This window comes from Alexandromys fortis, unplaced genomic scaffold, assembly GCF_014885135.2.
Source record: "Alexandromys fortis isolate MF-2015 unplaced genomic scaffold, M_Fortis_MF-2015_v1.1 scaffold_89, whole genome shotgun sequence".
Classification (NCBI taxonomy): domain Eukaryota; kingdom Metazoa; phylum Chordata; class Mammalia; order Rodentia; family Cricetidae; genus Alexandromys; species Alexandromys fortis.
In genome coordinates this window covers 842,840-861,907 of record NW_026067973.1, presented here as the reverse complement: position 1 = coordinate 861,907, position 19,068 = coordinate 842,840, and the positions used below count along the sequence as shown (strand labels likewise).

The window sequence follows — 19,068 nt, the reverse complement described above, 5'->3', positions numbered from 1 at the left end:
CAGCCCAAAGAGCAATCAGGGTTCCCTGCCCTATGGGAAGTCCAAGGACCACCCACCTCCATCCAGGTCTAGTAAGGTGAGCATACAAAGTGCCTAGGCTCCCACGAAACCAATAGGTACAGTAGGATCAAAACCCATTGCCATTGTTCTTGAGGTCTCAGTAGTCCTCATTGTCCACTATGTTCAGCGAGACCGGTTTTTACCCGGGCTTTTTCAGACCCAGGCCAGCTGGCCTTGGTGAGTTCCCGATAGAACATCCCCCTTGTCTCAGTGTGTGGGTGCCCCCCTCGCGGTCCTGAGTTCCTTGCTCGTGCTCTCTCTCCTGGTCGCTCCTATCTTAATTCTCAGGAAAGCCCTGTTTTCTGACTTAATTCCCTCCTGCTGCATCCGAAGTCAGTTTCCTCTTGCTTTGCCCACAATAATGACCATGCTCCTAAACTACAGAGAAGCTCAGAGGAGTGCTGGTGAGCCTGCTCCAGCTCTCAAGGGCCCCTTCCCCTTCCTTGTGTCCCCTTTGCTTCTGGCTGTGCCCCTGCCACACACACACACACACACACACACACACACACACACACACACACACACACCAAGTCAGAAATTGCACCCTGTGGCCCAGTAACCAATCCTGACTCCTGCCATGGCCAGTGATGACAACAGAGCAGATATTCATGAAGCATTTACGGTGTGCCTGGCGCCTTTCAGCCTTCTGCTACCCCATCATATCTAGGATTATAGATCACACTGGAGAGGAAGCTAAGCCTAGAGAAGTCGGCGATTCCATTAAGGTCAGGGAGGAAAATGGATCCAGCATCTCATGCTCCCAAAGCCAGGAAACCCCCTCCACACATCCTAAAATAGGTGCATTTGCCCACTGCGGCTCCAACTCTTGCTAGGTTACTTGGATCAGCAACTGTGTGTGTCTGTCTGTCTCTGTCTGTCTGCCTGTCTGTGTGTGCTGCGTGCACACATACAATGCATCGAGAACTGAGAACTGAGAGGCATTAGAACCAGCTGGGGACAGGCATAGGCTGCTGTGGGTCGGCCCCTGGAGCTACTGACTATCTGAGTCTTCAGAGCTGGCCTCTCTCTGTAGCTCCTAGGGAACAGTGTGGGTGCAGACCACAAAGTGAAAATGACTGTGCTAGAGGGCTCCCACACAGTCACCCCCACTTCTAATAGAATACTAAATGGCAGGTACACTTGTTCTCATGTTACATATGATGAAACTGAGGCTCAGAGAGGTGAAGTGATTTTCCCAGCGACCACACAGTGAAGGTCCTCTTTGGCGCTTGGGACCTACTGTGTGACAGGATGGGTGTACATTTCATCCTTGTCCTACGAGGTTGTCATACTTCTTATTCCCAATAAACGCCTCAAAGAAATAAACCTATAAAAAGCCACATAACCAGAAAGTAAGTAGGCAGCTCAGAAACAGATCTGCTTTCCCCCATCTGAAAGAGCCATTCTGAAGGGGCTCAGTGCTCCCGAGGGAGGCTGGTTCTTGTTTTATCTCTGCTGTCCTCTACCCCAACTCTCCCCCGAGGTCTAGGAACAGGAGCAGCCAGAGTTGTCCACTGTCCAGCCTAGGACCAGCACAAGAGGATGGGAGCCTGGAGCTCTGCTTTCAGGGCCTCCCAGAGCCCTCCAAACCCAGAACCAGGATGTAGAGCAGAAGACAAGGAAGCACTGAAGAAAGCCAGCTTCTGGGCTGGGGAGATGGCTCAGTGAGTAACAGTGATTGCCACGTAAGCATGAGGACCTGAGTTCAAATCCCCAGAACCCAAGTAAAAGCCTGTGTGTAGTATAAAGCATCAGTAATTCCAGTGTTAGCACAGGGAGACAGAAACAGGAGGAGTTCTGGAAGGTTGTGAGCCCGCTAGCCTGGTGTACACAGCCAGAAATCAACAGAGAGATCCTGTCTCAAATGAGGGGGAAGGCAAGGATCAACAGTGTCCTCTGACCTCCATGTACGCACCTCTGCATGCCTGCAGTCACACATGAAAACATAAACACGTCCTTACAGTTGTAAAGAAAAAAGAAGCTTCCTAAACTGGACGTGATGGCTCACACCAGGATTCCCAGCACTCACAGAGGCAGGAGGGTCACTGGGGTTCCAAGAGCAGCTTCTGCTGCAGCTGAAGACTCTGCCTCAAAAAATAAAATAAAAGGAATGGAGAGTGGGCAGGAATTGTGAAAAAGAAAGGGAGGGAGGGAAGGAGGGAGGAGGCAAGCTCGCTGGAAACTCCTAGACTCTGGTTCTAAGCTAACACCTGAACCCAGGAATCAGGTCCTGATGACGACAAGGGACTCATCTCAAGGACCAGATTCCTCCCTCTAAATCCAGTTCAAATGAAAAATTGCAGAGCATAGGAACACATCTAAGGGACATGACCATTTGTTTGCTCTAGAGAAGGTGTCTTAAATAGGCCAGACTAGAATTTGCTCTGCAACCAAGAACGACCTTGAACTTGTCATCCACCTCCACCTCCTGAGGTGCTGGGATTACAAGCAAGTGCCCCCATGGCTGGTTTAAGAAAATGCTTTAACTGCACAGAAGCAGAACAGAACAAATGAGAAGTTCAGAAGGAAGAACACTATTTCTTTAAGTTCTGGCTCACTGCATAGCACGCATTTCTGCCTGATGCGGATGACTTAACTCTATCTAATACACTCAGGACTCTGAGTGAAGCACTGTCATATCCTCACCAGGCTAGAGCGGATAAAAGAAACCGGTAGAGATGGTTTCCACAGAGGCATCCCTGCCGGGGTACTTCTGCAATATGCTGCCCACCCAGCCAGGCGCGAGGAAGTCCTGCCAGCTGTGTCTAGGAGGTGGGTGCACGAACTCCCATGATGCTGAGCTTGGGGAGGAACACTGGTCAGGATCCACTAACAGGCCCCTGGAGGGCTACTTAAGCAGGTTGGCCAAAGCTAGAATGGACTGATCAGCAGTCCCCAGGCAGGCCCCAGTCTGCCTGCTGACCTTGACAAAGTCAGAGATGCCACACGTCCTGCGTCCTGCAGTCGCAACCCCAGAGCAGTGCAGGGAGGGCTGTAAACCTGTCTACCTCCCAAGCTTGGTGGGAAGCCAAAATATGGGGCTGTAAAACACAAGAACCTCAGGAAGAGAGCATACCAGGTAGAAGACATTGCTTGAAAGGGGCGAGGGGGACAGGGCTGTCTCCATACCAGCCCTGGATATAACCAGGACAACCAAGACTATCTCCAGGCTACTCATACATTGATTTATTTCTTTACCCTCTACCACATCTTGGATAATTTCCATGTGGCTATTTCCCTAAGTAAAGGACTTCCATGCTTTGCCCAAAAGTTCTATCTTTGGAATACCAGCACGGGTGTATGGTTATATCTGCCAGTTGGGCCTCTTTCTGGCCCTTCTGGCACTGTGGGACCAATGACGTCTCCTCTGTCAGAGGCCTGTGGATTCTCACAGCCTGGCTTTTCCTACGTCATTTAGCCCCACTCAGGAGCCATCTTCAGAGGACCCTAGCTCCTGCCGCCCCAATGGGACTTCTTCCAGGGAGACAGACAGTCTCAAAGTTTTTGACAAGTATTTAGGGCTGTGGGAATGACTCAGTAAGGAAAGTACTTACTAGCAAACATGAGTTCAATTACCTGAAACCTTGTCAAAGAAAAAGACGGGGGGGATGGGTATGGTGGTATGGGTTTGTAATTCCAGAACCGAGAGGTCAGAGACCGGAGCATGTCTTGGGCTCACTGGCCAGCCAGCTTTGCTATCCATCCAGAAGCTACAATTCAAATGACAGAACCTGTGTCACCTGATTGATGACACCCACACACATCCCTGCACACACATGTACATACACAAGGCTATCCTATCGAATATTCACACCAGCAGGAACCTGACGGCTATTGCCACCCACTGTAAGGTCGAAGCCGGGCTGGAAATGTTCCATAAGCTTTGCCCATACCTAGAGGTCAATCACACCCAGGTAGGGTAGGGGGGCAGGAGGAGAGCAGGATAGTGCCTGCTCTAAGTTTAGCTCCAAGGACTTGCGGGGCAGGCAGCGAGAAGAAGCTCAGCGGAGACTCTCTGGCCCCAGGGAAGGAGAATGGCTCAGAGTCAGAGCTTAAAGGAAGAAAGTGGGTCGGTGGAGGGCAGCTAGACAAGGACCCCTCCTGGGAGAGAGGCCTCTGGGGCCTGGGGAAGCAGGGCTGGGCTCCACAAGGCTCCTGGGCCCTATGGCAGAGGAAAGATTTCTGCTCCCTCACCCTAGGCAACCTACCTGCCTGCTTCCTGCCCACCCCCAGGAGCTTTGCCAGGATACACACATGCCCCTGAGACAGCCCTGGATCAGGGAAATCAGCTTCACAAACAAGTCCGTCCAAACAGTAGGTCTGTTCTTTTCCTTGGAGGCCACTGGGCAGTGGTGTCAGTCCACCACATTTAGGGCTTATGGGGATGTGCCTACCTCCTTTCAGGGAGCAGCCACAGGGCAAAGGTGATTCCTCCAGGAGGTAGCCAGTCATAGGGTTTAGGGACCCAGTATTGCCTGCTCCCCAAAGCCTGCCTTCTGTTGATTCCAAGGGTTAATCATGTTTCCCAGATGCAGACCACCCCTGCCCCTCTTCTCCTCTTCCCCAGGATTGCCCAGTTTAGCCTTGCTGGTTTCTCCCTCTGAATGGGACTAAACACCCTCTCTTTAATTGTGCGCTCATTAAACAAGCCCTTAATAAATAATACCAGGGGAGAGAGGGTTGTGCAACACAGCACCCTCACAAGTGATAATTAAACACAGATCATGGCAATTAAGCAAATCACGGAGCGAGGAAGGGGTGGGCAGAACGACACACTACCAGCTACATAGGAAAAGACTGGAACCCATATAAACCCCAGTTGCAGCGATGAGGCCTTGGGAGCTTCTTAGGTTCAGAAAAGGCTAGCTTGTGTGCTATCAAAAACCACTGGGGGCTCAGTCCATGACACTGAGTTAACGCAGAGAGAGTGGGGAGGATTCCTTGAACCCTCTCCCCAGCTGTGTCAACAAGGTCTAAGCACTCATCGAGCCCATAGCTTCCGTGCCAGGACCCAGGGCTTCACTGGTTCCCAAGCCCTACACAAGCCCCACTGACCTTCCCCTCAACCAGATGGCCTGGACTCTGGCCCACTTGACCATCAACTGGTCGTGTACCTTAGCCACGACACCATCCCTCTCTGGACCACACCTCCCTCACTTTTTGGAAAGCTCCATGCTGTGGTTTTCAAAGTCCCTGTCTGCTCATACCAAAGCTCTGCCCTGCTCTCCGCTCACCCCACCCCACCCCCAGTTCCTAGAGCCCTCTTGGGTGTCTACAAAAGTCTGGTTCTACGAATATTTTAGTAGTGCAAGGTCTGGCACTCTGTTGGCCCGCCAGCCACAGGATAAGGAGACCCGTAACATACAGTGACTGGGTTAATGACTGGAGTTTTGGTGCCACAGCGGCCCCTCATCCCTGCCATGGCCACAGGGGAACTCCCATGGAATGACTCTATACCCATCCCATGAAGAGGAGCCCTGAACTTTAAAGTGTTGCCATGAAACCCTTATAACTTCTGTGCCAATGCTTATGGGATAAAGCACCAATATCTTACATCTGGCCTCAGGGAGGTGAGTAAACCAGAGCTCAGGAACAAAAGAATGCTGCCCCCACCACCCCTAACACCTGAGACGTACCCACAGGACAGGTCTGCACATGGCTTACAGGTGCAAGAGTGGCTTCTTTTAGAGGCCTCTGCCCCTGCTACCACCACAAATACCTCCACCATGCACCTGACCCAATGCGGGGCGGGGGCTAGCTGTCCAAAATCAAATCTGACATATATAAACAAGAAGAGGCCCAGGTCGCAGAGATGGAGCCGGCTCATGTTGGAAGCCAGGCTGTGATTTACATTCTGAACTAATAAATATCATTGCCTAATCTCTTGGAGTTTGACACTCAGAACCATCATGTGAATATTAATAGATAGTCATAATAGTCTATACCCTCTGCATCCTCTGGACCTGACTCCTCTCTCCACACAGGCTTCCCCCACACAAAGAGCCAGAGGCAGGCCAAAGAGGTCTTCCTCATAGAATCCCATTACAGGAAGAGGGACAAGGCTTTTCTGAAAAGGTGGCTTTTGTATGGTCCTCTAGTTCCTTCCAAGCCCTTCCAGCATTTAACACAGAGTTACAGTGACACCAGAGAAGACAGAAGATGGAAGACCCTTGTCCCCCAGTGGTGCATCTCTGCTGCCAGGAAAGCAAGCCAATAGCTCCAGACGAGAGTGGCAAACCCCCCGGAACCTCCACACTCCAGGCAGTAGACCCCTCCGCCAGCATGCCTGAACTCCGGGACTTAGAAGGATTCCCCTGCAGCAGCCCCAAGACCGGTTCCAAAAGGCACCGAGGGAACAGGAAACTCTGCTAGGATGACAGTGGGGGAGGGGGATCACAGGGTTCCCAGGGAACGTAGTATCAAAGCTATGCGCCCAGTAGGAAGACGGCCATCCACTCATTTGGTGCCACCTTGTCTAAGGTACCCCTCTTCTCCAGTGTCCCCTCCTTCGGGGTGGGGTGGGGGTAAGAAAGAGGCAAGAGAAAAGACAAAGCTGGAGCTGTCTTACCCAAAAGCCCAGTGCCCAGCCATCTCGCCAGGGTTTTGCCTCGGCCCCCAGCCCAGAACATGGTCCTGTTCTCTCCGGAGCGCTCCGAGGGCTTGGGATGAGATAGTGGGCACCCCCGCACTCTCCGCCCGAGGTCGGCTCTGGGCCCGGCAGCTGGCGGGGGTGCTCCGCGCAGCGGGTCGGGGCTCGGGAAAGTTAGCCGCGAGAGAGCGAGACGAGGGGGAGGACGAAGAGGGGAGGCGCGCCCGACCGCCTCTTGGAGCCCGCTGCGGGCGCCCGGGCTGGAGGGGAGGAGGAGGAGCCGGAGCTGGAGGGAGGACGCCGGGGCGAGCGGCACTGCGATGCGCCTCTGCTCTGGAAGCGCTCCAGCCGCAGGAGGGGCGGCGTCCCCGCCGGTTTCTCACGGTGACGGATCAGGATCGTGGGGTCCAGCCCGGGCAGCCCTCTCCTTCTTCAGTAGGATAGAAATGTTGCGGTTTGGCACTGCAGGGCCGGCCCGCAGCCGCCCGCATCATCCCATGCGCCGAGCTGCCAATTAGGAGAAGAGTTCACGGGGGAGTAGAGGTGGAGCTTTTAGGTTTGTTGGAAGGCTGTTTTGTTCCGCTCAGAGAACACGAGTAAGGGCAGCGGCTGCCTCTCCCGGGACCGCGGGGAGGACGTCCGCAGTGGGCGCTGCCGCAGCCGGTGGGCGTGTGCCGGCTTGCCCGCTGCGGACTACCGGGTGCAGACCTGGACCCGCACGCGTCGCCTCCCGCCACGCCGCTCATTCGCTCTGTGGGTGGCTTTTAGGCCGTGGGAAACCGAGTTTCACCTGTAAATTGCCCCTACACACCGCCCATTAACCCATTTCTGCAGACTCTATGCATGTTAGAGGTCTAGTGACAGACGTTTGGAGAGAGCTACTTTGCCCCTCGTGCTGAGCAAGAGGAGGAGGGGCGTGTCGGTAATCCTAAACACCAGGGATGCCCCTGAAGACCCCCGGTCAGCTATCCAAACCTTCAGGACAAATCTCTATCTGGAGATCAGTTAAACCTTGGAAACACACCCTCCTTCCCTTCTGCAGGCACAGCACCACACCCGCCACCCGTCTTCAAAACTGGAGTCCCTTGTAGGCTTCAGCGCCATTAGAGACCCTTGAGGTTGTATGCAGAATGTTATATGTCTGCGGGGAGAACCCTGCTGCTTTCTTCTTTAGCCTCGTCGTTGTTGTTGTCGTTGTCATTGTCAAGGTAGTTAGTTGAACAACTCTGATGCCTGCATTTGCTGCTGGAGAACTCGGAACAAGGCTCACAACTTTCTGGAGAAGTCTCCGCTCCTCTGCCGGATGGTGACCTCATGATGTTTACCTCCTGAGGTCATGAAAAACAGCATCATCCTCAACCCAGGATAACAGGGAGGACAGCCCTAGGCTCCTAGTTTTAGAGGACCTCATGCTGGTCCATGACTCCAGGAGACCGTTACAGGGACCGCACCTCCTCTCAGTACTCAACAGTTTGGGGGTGTTCAGGGGTCTGAATTGGGCTCCTCTCCATTCTGTCTTCTGAAATGAGGAGTGTGTCCATAGACCCTCAGGCAAGCTTGATGAGCAGGTGGGTGGTTCCTGTGTGTGCACTAGAGTTCCTGGGATGAAGGAGCAGCCACCAAAGCAAGACAACTAGGGGAAAGTCTGAAAATTCCCGTTTTGGACTGGACCTTCTAGATCATTCAGGAAAAGCAGTCAAAGGCAGAGGATAGGAGATAAACTTACTGTCCTGATTTGTTGCTGTTGTTTTGTTTCTTGGTTGGGGTTTGATTTTTTTTGTTGTTGTTGTTTTTGTTTTGTTTTTTTTTTTGTTTGTTTATTTTGAGACAGGATTTCTCTGTGTAGCCCTATAGACCAGTCACATGGACTAGGCGGGGCTCCCAACTCAGAGAACCACCTGCCTCTGCCTCCTGAGTGCCGGGATTAAAGGTGTGAGTCACCATGCCTAGCTGGTTATCCTGATTTATAAGCTACATTTAGACGCCTGTGCCTTTTGCTCTTGTATCTTGCCACAGGCCTTGCCAACATTAGAAGTGGGACTGGATGTGAAGTCCTGGAGAGATAAACACATGCTAACATGCTTAGCAGAGATCTAGGCACACAGGGTGAACACACAACACATCAAGTTTGCAGAACACAACAAGTTCACAGAAGCCTGGGGCCTCAGGGGCAAAGCCACATCCAGGAGAGGCTTGACCTTTTCTTACCCCAGGAGGTCCTTCCACCCTGCAGACAAGGCCAGGTTCCACACTGCCCATGTTATTTTTACAGCAGGGTCATGTTTCTCAGAGCAGTAGGCTGAGGTGAGAGGAGGTAAAGCCAAAAGGAAAGAAAGTGACCCCTGCCTGGAAAATGGTGGCGGGGGGGGGGGGGGGGACAGGAACTCCAGAGATATCTTTAGACCCTGGTGGCAGAGGAAGGTGACTAGTTCCCCTGAGTGCCCTCCCCCCACATCTCTTGCCTTTCCCTGGATTCTTTAGCTGAGAGGGCCCTTACCAATGCCATTGCCCACTGCCACGCATAAAGATGTGGGCCAGAGAAGGAGTATGTGTGGGCCAAGGCCACCTACAAAATCAGAGGTTTCTTTCTACTCTTTGGTTTCTACACCCCACACACCTGACAGTTCTCTGAACACTAGCAGGGCCCCTGGCGGGGCAGAACAAGGGTTTGGGAAACTCTAAGCTGTGGTGGCCTGAGAGGGTTTCACATTTATAGATCACCTCCCTCCAGACACTGCAGAAAGCCAGTACAGCAACAGAGCTAAGAGGCTCCTGAGGAGGCCAAGGGACATGGTGTGGAAGGCCCACTCCTTCTCCCCACCCTTGGGAAACTCTTGAGGAGGCCAACCCTAGCCACTCCTTTTTCTATCAGAAGCCCCCAGTCACAGGAGAGCAATGAAATGTCAGCTTATTCCGGGAAGCTGGGTGTCTGGTGCCACAGCCCCACTGGTGCCCCTGGCCATCCTGATTCTTGGGAATGGGAGACACACCCAGGTCTGGGTGGCTTGGCTCAGAAACCCCTCGAAGTTTGCAGGGACATTGAGATGGGTTAGGTCAGAGACAAACAGCTGTCAGGGAATCGTCCATTTCTCAAGCTGGCAGAGATGGCCCAGGCTGACATGGAAGGAGAGGCTTTCTTGGGAATTCAGGTAGGTGAGCACCCCCAAATCAGACCAGACAACTGACTCAGCAGAAAACCCACTTTCCTAAGCCTCTTGAGGAGCTAGAATAGAGTTAGGGAGGTGGGCTATTTCTGGAACAGGGGAGCATCTAGAGTATTCACTGAAGAGGGGGGCAGGACCACAGAAATGGAGACCTCAGAGTGGTTCTGATACCAGGAGATGCTCACTTGTTCAACAGGATCACCTTCTACAGGTGACCCTGGCCAGTGGATAGAAGACTTCCTCTGTCAGTTCCCAGCAAGTGGGCCAGGACTCTGTGCCAGAGGGAAGGAAATCAGGCACAGGATGAGGTCTCCAGAGCTGTTTCAAGAGGCATTCTTCCTAAACTGCAGAAGCCTGGCAGGGCACTTCCTCCCCCTTGGGCTCCCCATTGCCCTTTTCCACTGCCTACTGCCTCTCCTGCCTCCTCCCCCAGAGGCCTTTGCACACTCTTCTCAGGACACTGCAGGTAACTGCAGGCACTGTGAGCACAGTACCACTGACTGAGGGCTCTGCAGAAGCTCGCCCTACACCCTCACCTTCTGGCTCCCTTCAGGCGCTGGATCCCTACCAAGAGCTGCCTCTGCATCTTGCTTACCCTCAGTTCCTCTCAACTTGTAAACAGGGCCCCCATCTCAGCGCGACTATAAGGATCAGACTCTGCATTAAAGTTAAAAGCCCGCAAGTTCTTCTGCCTCTTGGATGGGTGGGGGCTTTGGCTGATGCTGTCTGGACCAATGCTCTGGAGCTTCTTTCTAGAGTATCTGAGTCTACCATTCAGCCCCTCCCCATTCACCTCCTCCCTTGGCTCAGTGGCTGCCTCATTCAGCCACTCCCTCAGCATGCACGGAAGTTTGGCAGGTGCTGAGAGAGTTAACAAGACAGCATGCACCAAACCAGCCCGCAGGCACGTGGCTGATCGGTCCAGCAAAGGATGCTGCCTGGCCACCTCAGTTCAGGGCTCCCGGGGCATCAGTGAGTTGGTAGAAAGCTAAACTCTCACAGTCTCCCCTCTTGAGGGGAGTTCTCTCTTTCTTCTCACTGCCTCCACCTCCTAGGGGCTCAGGGCATAGGCAGGTAAGCAGACACTCCCTCCATCCCTTCTTTCCTCACTTTCTGCCAGGTTCTGTCCAAACACCCTCTTGGGCAAAGGGGGATGGGGAACCCCAGACGGATGAGCTCATTGGAAGGAGGAGGGCAAAGGGAGGAGGGAGGCGAACCATCCTGAGCTTGTCTCTCCTGGCCGGACAGTCCCAAGCTGGAGAGGGGTGTGTGCCCACTTCTAGGAGCAGCTCAGAGACGGGTGAGTCCTGGGCATCTCTTTCTTGGGAACTACATTGGGGTGGGAACTGAAGCCCCTGGGCAGAATCTTAGCCACCCTAACCAACACCCCAGAGCTATGTTTAACTCTGCTCCCTGGGTCACCAAGTACCCTGCTCTCTTATCCGTGGAGGATTAGGGCTCAAGAGGCATGCGATCCAGAGGTTTGGGGAAGGTTTGTTATCCATTACAGTTGCTGTTCATTGGGAAGCTATTCTATTAGCTAAGTGGCTACACGTGCTTCTGAAACAGGACCCTGTCCTGCCCCTCAAATGGGCACCAGATACCAAAATACCAAACTGTGTAGAGTGCCAGGCAGGACTCCCTAAATATTCCAATCCTGACATATAAGGGGGTGACAGCAGGAGAGGAGGTATGCCAGGGAGGGAGAGAGGACGGTGTGGAGAGGAGGGAACAGGGAGAAGTGATAAGGACACATGGGACGGCTGGAACCCGTCCCTGGGTGGAAGGCAGCTTCAGGAAGTTAGTGTGACAGGCTGAGGAGAAGCCATGGGACTGAGAGAGCTCAGGCAGGGAGGGTAAGGAGGCTCACAGGCTTGCAGTAGTGACAGGAGGGGCTAGCGGCCAAGGGGAGAAGGTGGGGAGAAGGTGGCCAGCAGAGGCCGCCACTGTACACACAGAGCCAGGGAGTCAGAGCGCCAGACCCAAATGGGACATCAGAGGGCTCTAGGAAAGCTTTGCTCCTGCTCCATTTGACCCCTACATCACCTGTGACCATTTTGGAGTCGGCTCCACTCACCCTTCCTCCACCTGCCCCTAAGTCTTTGGACTGCGGAAAACCACTCCCCTGTCTTCAGGGATGTAAAGTGATGGGCTTGACTTCTTGTGGTTGGTCTTTTAAGTCAGCTCTGCACTTTCCTAGCCATATCGTCTCGTTTGTACATATGCCTACTGCAGCAGAACTTTGTTTCCCCGCCTACAGACATACAAAAGGAATAAGCATTTGGGGTGTGCCTTTATGCTTAGCTAGACTGACACAGAAAGCCTTGCTCAGTGCCAGTCGCGACAGCTACTTAATAAATAGTGGCTGCCCCTAAGGTCTAGCCCACTGTCATTCAAGCCCAGTCAGGTAGGGCATGAAAGCTAATCCCTTGTCCTACCAACAGGGCCAGCTGCAGTGGAGAGGGACAGCAGACTGGCTGAGCCAGAGAGGTAAGAAGTAAAGAAAGGCCCCCAGGGGAGGGGCGAGGACTTTCATCTTTTATGTATGGTCTTTATCTGTAAAGACAGGGGAATCCACAGCCCTGGCTGGCAGGCCAAAGGAAGCAAGTTAAACTTGGCTTGTCTTTGGAAAGATACTGCACAGGGCTCCGGGTCTCACATTTCTCCCGTCTTCCAGCCTCTTTTCTCAGTCTACACGGGCTGTGCCAACACGCCCAACCCCACCACTTCGTGTGAAGATGTGAGCAAGGGAGTATAGGTAGGGCAGGTGAGACGGCTCCGGGGGTGCCTGTGGCCAAGCCTGACAATCTGAGTTCAGTCCCTAGGACCCACATGGTGGAGGGAGAGAACCGACTCCTGCAAGTTGCCCTCTGACCTCCACATGCACACACACGTGCAAATGAACAAAAAATAAGTCAGTGTAAAAAATGGGGTACAAAGGATGCCCAGGGAAGACCATGTCTAAATAGAATGACGAAGGGATCGACATCAGTCTTATTTATCTCCCAGCAAGCAAGGGTTAATCCTGCTTCTCTCCTGTGAGTCCTAAAATAAGGACTGGGAGGATTGTTGTCAGTAGTCCTAAAGGTTACCTAACCGTACTACCCGATACTTGAACCTTCTTGACAACACCTCCACGCTGTGCTTGACTATCTTCCGGAGTGGAGATCTCATTACCTCGGGAAATTTGTCGCCTGCACAGCTGACCTCCACTGGATCGATAGCTGCCTCTGCCAGCCAGGCCTAGTGTTTTGCCTTGGGCGGAAGGAGAGCAGTCTGACCCGCGTGACCACAGCCTGCCCCGCTGTGTCTGCCAACAGCTGGGATGCACACTTCCCTTCCTGGCTACGTGTACCCTCTTCCCTCTGCCTTTGTGCCTTTGTGCCCATGTGGGGGGGACCACTCAGCCTGTTGGGATAAATGGCTTATAGACACAATTAAGAAACAAGAGACAGCAGGGGTCAGGATAAAGGTGGCTTTGCCCCCTTCCATAGAATCCCAAGCAGCAAACTCAGCGTCCAGGGTCTATTTAGTCCCTTTCCATAGCACCTCTTGGACTTTTAAGATCATCATTGCCGGAGAAATAGAAACTGCGTCAACACACCATCTACTCCCTGCTTCCTATTTATCTGCTCTGGGGCCCTCAGTTCTCCCTTCTCCACCCCCAGCCTTTCTCCCCCTTCTTAGTCTGGGGTTTTTCTGTCCTGTAGGACAATAGGGTCCTTGGCTGATTCCTCTGTGTGTCACGTTAGAATTCAAGATGTGGGTCCCCGGCTGGGCGCCCTGCTCCTGGGTCCCTGGAACTCTCACCCGCTGGCTGGAGCCTCCCTTGAGAAGTAGCTGGCACTTTGAGTATGAGAAATGGCTAGAACCTGGGGTGATTCCAAATGAGACTCGGTGAGAAGGAGGAAAGCCACCAGGGCCCCTCCTGTAGAGGTCCCAGCAGCGGGAACGTTCTGAGTCCCAGAGGTGTCAGTGATGAAGGTGTGAAGGTCAGAAGACCTCATTGGAGCTGGTCCAGCTGTCATACATCCAGATGTTCAGTGTGCACCCCACCAAGCTGTGTCCTGCTTTCTTCTCAGCTGACTGGGTGTGTGGATGCCACCCTTCCCCTGCAAGATGGGTGGGAGACCCCTAACCTAAAAAGAGCAGACATGCAAACCAATGTAAAGCAAGCCCGGCGATGAGTGTGAAATGGAACTCAGAAGGAGAACCAAAGGAAAGTGGTCTTCTTGTCCATGGGTATCAGGTCAGCTTGGGAGAAAGACCTGGGCTCTAGTTCTGCCTCTGCTGTCGGCCAACCCTGTGACTTCTCGTCTCTGAACTTCATCATTGAAAACTGAGCCTTTAAGGTAGCATGTCACTAGAAAGGGACAGAGCAGGAGCTGGGCTGCCATGGCTGCTGTGCTGAGCTAGGCCCCGCACTAGATGGGAGTTGTAGGAAGGGAAGAGTGGTAATTTTTGAACCCACTACAAGACCCTCTCTGTTCTTGATTCAACATGCAGCCTCAAGCAAATTCTGGTCCTCAGTTTCCCCTTTAGGACACTGAGAAGACTTGGCTGTGAATTCTGTGGGGCCCTCCCATCCCTGAGGATTGGAAATATCTATTTGCTTGCTCCCTCCCTGTGGTCCTATCCCACAAGTGGCTTCCCCTCAGGATAGTAAAGGAATAGCTTGGCTTGGTCCTCTCAGCTGGCTGAGGAACTCAGGAAACCAGTGGCCTGACCAATCAGAGAAGGAGGTAGGATGTGGGGAAGTCTTCTCCCCCAAGGCAAGGAGCTGCAATCAAAACTATCCCATCTGAGCTCAAACAGGGCAAAGACATCACACTAAGGTGAATGGCTGAATCTCCGCCTCCTAGAAGTCAGGCCCAGTCCAAACCTTCCAAATGTTATTTGAGAGAGAGAGAGAGAGAGAGAGAGAGAGAGAGAGAGAGAGAGAGAGAGAGAGAATGATTGATGGTGACATGGCCAAGCATCCGGTGCCTATGTCGATCCTGAAGGAACCAGATAGACTCCCTAGTGTCTCTTCTACTTAGTCTCTTGCTTCAGTTTCTCTTTCTGTTGAGTATGAAGACATCCTCTCTGACATACTGCTTTCAGGACTCAAGGGCTCCAGGGAATAGGTACCTTCCTAAACCAAGATCCTCTGGTTCTCCTAATGCTAGCCACACCAGCCACCTTTGCTTAACACTGCTGCTTCCTTCCTGATATCTCACTCAGGTCACATCTGTGGCCGTTACAAGTATTAGGGCCACTAGTCCTGAGATCTTCCTAGAGTATTCCTGACCACTAACCACTAAGGAGGGTCTCCGGGTAGCCAGAGAACAGGCAGAAATGTTAGAGAAAAATGACCAGTTACTTACACACTTTCCTTGACATTCAGAAAGTTTAAGTCCCTAGACAGAAGGATGATCTTTGTCTTGAACATTGTTTACACTTTTAGCGTGTGTGTGTGTGTGTGTGTGTGTGTGTATGTGTGTGTGTGTGTTTATATGCAGGAGTTGGTTCTCTCCCTCTGTCATGTAAGTCCCAGGCATGGAAGATGTTGGACTTTGTTACAAAGTACCTTTAGCCTCTGAGCCGTCTCTCTGGACCTTGAATGTCTGAAGGCTGAGTCAGCACTATGTAAATAGGATACCATGATACAAATGCAGATGAGACGGAGGCTGCCAGACAGAGGCTTCCCAGCAGCCACCCTCTCCACTGAAGCTGCACTGGGGCTCTCTGACCAGCTGCCATCCTCTCTTTCTGGATTCCAGAGCAAACCCGAGAGCTGACTACCTAGTCAGACACTGCTAAGAAGCGGGGAGCAGAAAGGATGGTCCATCTATGGGAAGAGCAGGCGGCATCGGCAGAGCAGCCAGCCTTGGGTGCATAAGGGTCATCTTCATCCCAGAAGTAACCGTAAGCGGATGCTCAGTCTCCTGTCTCAAAGTAAGCACTGTGGAGGACGGAGTCCTCTGGGGTCCAGGAGAGCAAGCAGATTGAAAAAAAAACAAGAGTGGGCAGGTAGACTTCATTTTTTTTTCAATGTGGGTGATTTTGAGGCCCTCAGATTCAGCAGGATGCATGCTGTCCGGGCAGTGAAAGGGCATCAGGGCTTCCCATCAGACTCCCAGAAAAACCTTCCCCTCCCCCAGTTTCCTCCTACCCCTGGAAAACAAACAAACAAACAAACAAACAAAACAAAACACGCCACACGAGAGAGATATTCAGGGGAGACAGTGTGTTTATTGCAGCCAACAGATCCAAGCAACCAGACAAACCGCTGAAGAAACTCAGCCTGCTCCCAGCAGTCAGGTCTCAGAAGACCATTTGTTTAAGCTTCTCTCCCCTCCCAACCACTCCTTCAAACCTCCAAACAGCATGTAGAACCTAGACATGCATAAGCGCTTGCTATGCAGCTGGGCTCTCCCCCAAAAGCATGAAGAACATTCCATAAGGAACCTTTGGTGAATCTACTAGGAAACACTGTGACGTGGTTATGCCCTCGCCCCAACAGTGTAACTTTTGGGGTGGGCATAGTGAGATGTTTTTATATATGCATATATAATATATCTATACCTATATAGAAAGGCTTTGTATGTACAGTCGCATCAGCAAGCGTCAATAAAGGAAGACATCAGCAAGAGGCACAGCAAGGCCGTCTATCCTTAAGACATATGTAGGAAGAAAGTTTTCTTGGTTTATCACCCGTTCCAACTGCACCAAGCCATTCCTATGACCTGGGACTAACTTCTTTGGACCTGGCCGGTATTTCCACCTGTCTGCCTCCTTAACCTGATCTTGTAAATATTTAGCAGCCCAACTTTCCCAAGGAGACTCGCAGGCAAACGTAGACCCAATCAGCTTTTCCTTTTTTATAAACTGGGAATAACTGATGAGTTCATCGCCGGAGGGGCAGAGAGCTATTTCCAAAGCCAGTTCCAAGGCACCTCAAGGCATTTTCAGTCCTGAAAAATTGTGCTTTGTTCTCATAAGCTAAATCCCATGGGTTAGCCAGCCCATCTTTCTTTGCAGTGGCCCTTAATTAGGAGGAAGAGGCTGATGGGATGTGTGGCGGGGGTTCTGGGAGGGCAGGAAAGGCAGGCGTGATTGAGAACACAGTGGTGGGAGCATGCAGCCAGCAGTGGAGCCCAGAGCCCACGCAGCAGCGAGAGAGCAGTTTGCAGGCCTAAGCTGGGAAGCAAGGTTGAGCAAGGCTCCGGTGGAAACATCTCACGGTTTCCCACCTCACCTCACAGAAGCCTGGCTTTGTTCCCAACCTCACAGCCCAGAGGCCCTGGAGGAGGGTCTAAAGCCGCTCCAGAAGAAAGTGAACATGAGGGCAAGCACCTGGGGCAGAAACAGCTCCTGGCCCAGCCTGTGGGGTCCAGAGACAGCATTGTTCTCCCTTGCTCTCCCTGGACCCCACTCCATCAGGGCAGAAAAGAAAAAGACCCCAAGAGACTCCAGCTTCTTAAAGAGCCAGACCTTCTTAAAACAACCCTCAGGGGCTCTCACAAGTAGCCCACCTAAGTGTGAGCAAAGTCAGTGCATCCTGAGAGAAGAGGGCATTTGAAAGGTGATGAGAACCCACTATTCCAAGCGGCCCGAAGTATATGCCACCACCTCTGGTTCCAGCTGCTTTGAAGTGCCCACCACTCATCTCTCCACCCTTAGCTGGCTGGCTTGAAGGATAAGCAGTGCCTACCTGCTCCAGGCATCCTGGTGGCTTAGCCTATTCCCTTTGGTGGTATGTTGCCTGACAGTTAGGTACTGAGCCAAAGAGTGTAGCACTTTCAGAAGGGCTAGATTCACCTTACTGGGAGTTCTCTGGTTGGTTAACCATCCCCTACTCCATGCTCAACCTCCCTGACCCCTCCCTTGGTACCTTCCCTCTTCCCTTGCCCTCTTACTTTCCCAAGCTCCACATTCAAAAGCCTTCTTCCTTCTCCCCTGACTCTCTTGTGGAAGCAGTGGCTACAGAGGCGAAAGTAGATGCACCAAAATATTAATCTTGGTCCTACTGTGCAGATCTGGCAGTCCCTAACCCTGTTATGGCTTTGTAATTCTCCTGGCACCCAGCACAGTGCCTGGCATAGAGCGGACGCTCATGAAATGGTTGTTGAATGGAAGAGAATTAAAGGGAACCTCCCATCTGCTCTCATTGTCTCTTCTAGTTGGCTATCTGATAAGCAGAGGCAAGGATTGGTCCCTGAGACTGTCATGGTCCTGTATCCACCACACTCACTCCTTACCCTGGACAGCTAACTCCCTGAGCTTATAGGGGCTGAATTCCTGGGAGGGGAGCGGGCCTAGATGAACCCCACCACCACCACACACAAACACCTTCTAAATTTGAGGTCCTCCCACCAGGAAGCTCTGTTTGTTCTAAGTGGGGACCAGGGAGCCAGAATTGGGCAAGACCTTCCTTCAGCTTCTGTTGGCCACTTCAGTCTCCTGATCTGTAGGAGGCTCTGGGCATCTCCCAACACCATGCTCTCCAGTGAGCGGTTTCTACCCCGCCTTTCTCCCCGGCTCTAGACTTAGACAAGTTCCTTGTAATGATAGTAAAACGGCAGTGAAAGTTGGCTTCGCACAAGAGCAGCTCTCTCCCCTGCAAAGGGAGTTCTGGGGCAGTGAGTGCTCAGAGGCTCTATCGAGTCCTCTCACATTGTCCTCCAGCCTTCTCTTTCTTCTTGCCAAAGACCAGATGGAAACCCTGCCAAAGGCAACTAGAAACCCCCAACTGAAGCCCTGCAGGAAGTTGCTCTCTATACACACACTACACATACACACACACTACACACACTACACACACACACACACACACACACACACACACACACACACGAGTTCTGAGCCTTGGCTGCTAGTGGCTGAGACCTAGGTGATCATCTTGTTTGAGAAGGCAGCTAAACGTGTTTGTAATGAAGCCAGCACCCCTTAGTCCCCTAGCAGATTCCAACAAAGGTCTCCTGCTGAGGGTCCCTAGGGTGGAGCATGATTCTACTGGGGGAATCAGTGGGGGGGGTATGAGCCTGATGGGGGGGTCCCTAGGATGGTACATGATCCTGCTGGGGGTCCCTAAGATAGGGCATGATCCTGCTGGGGGTCCCTAGGGTGGGGCATGATTCTTCTATGGGGTCCCTAAGGTGGGGCATGATCCTGCTAGGGGGTCCCTAGGGAGGGACATGATCCTGCTGGGGAGTCTTTAGGGGGGACATGATCCTGCTGGGGGGTCCCTAAAGTGGGGCATGATCCTGCTGG

General features: G+C 52.5%; 1 protein-coding gene across 1 annotated transcript in view; it reads right to left on the bottom strand.

The window, feature by feature from the left end:
- Scn4b (sodium voltage-gated channel beta subunit 4) overlaps positions 1-7,124 on the bottom strand; it is a 15,559-nt gene extending 8,435 nt beyond the window's left edge. The window contains exon 1 of the mRNA XM_050156443.1: positions 6,629-7,124. Within this exon, the coding sequence (XP_050012400.1) occupies positions 6,629-6,689 (61 nt within the window). The 5' untranslated portion in view covers positions 6,690-7,124. The remainder of the gene's footprint in view (positions 1-6,628) is intronic.
- Positions 7,125-19,068: the final 11,944 nt, after the last annotated feature.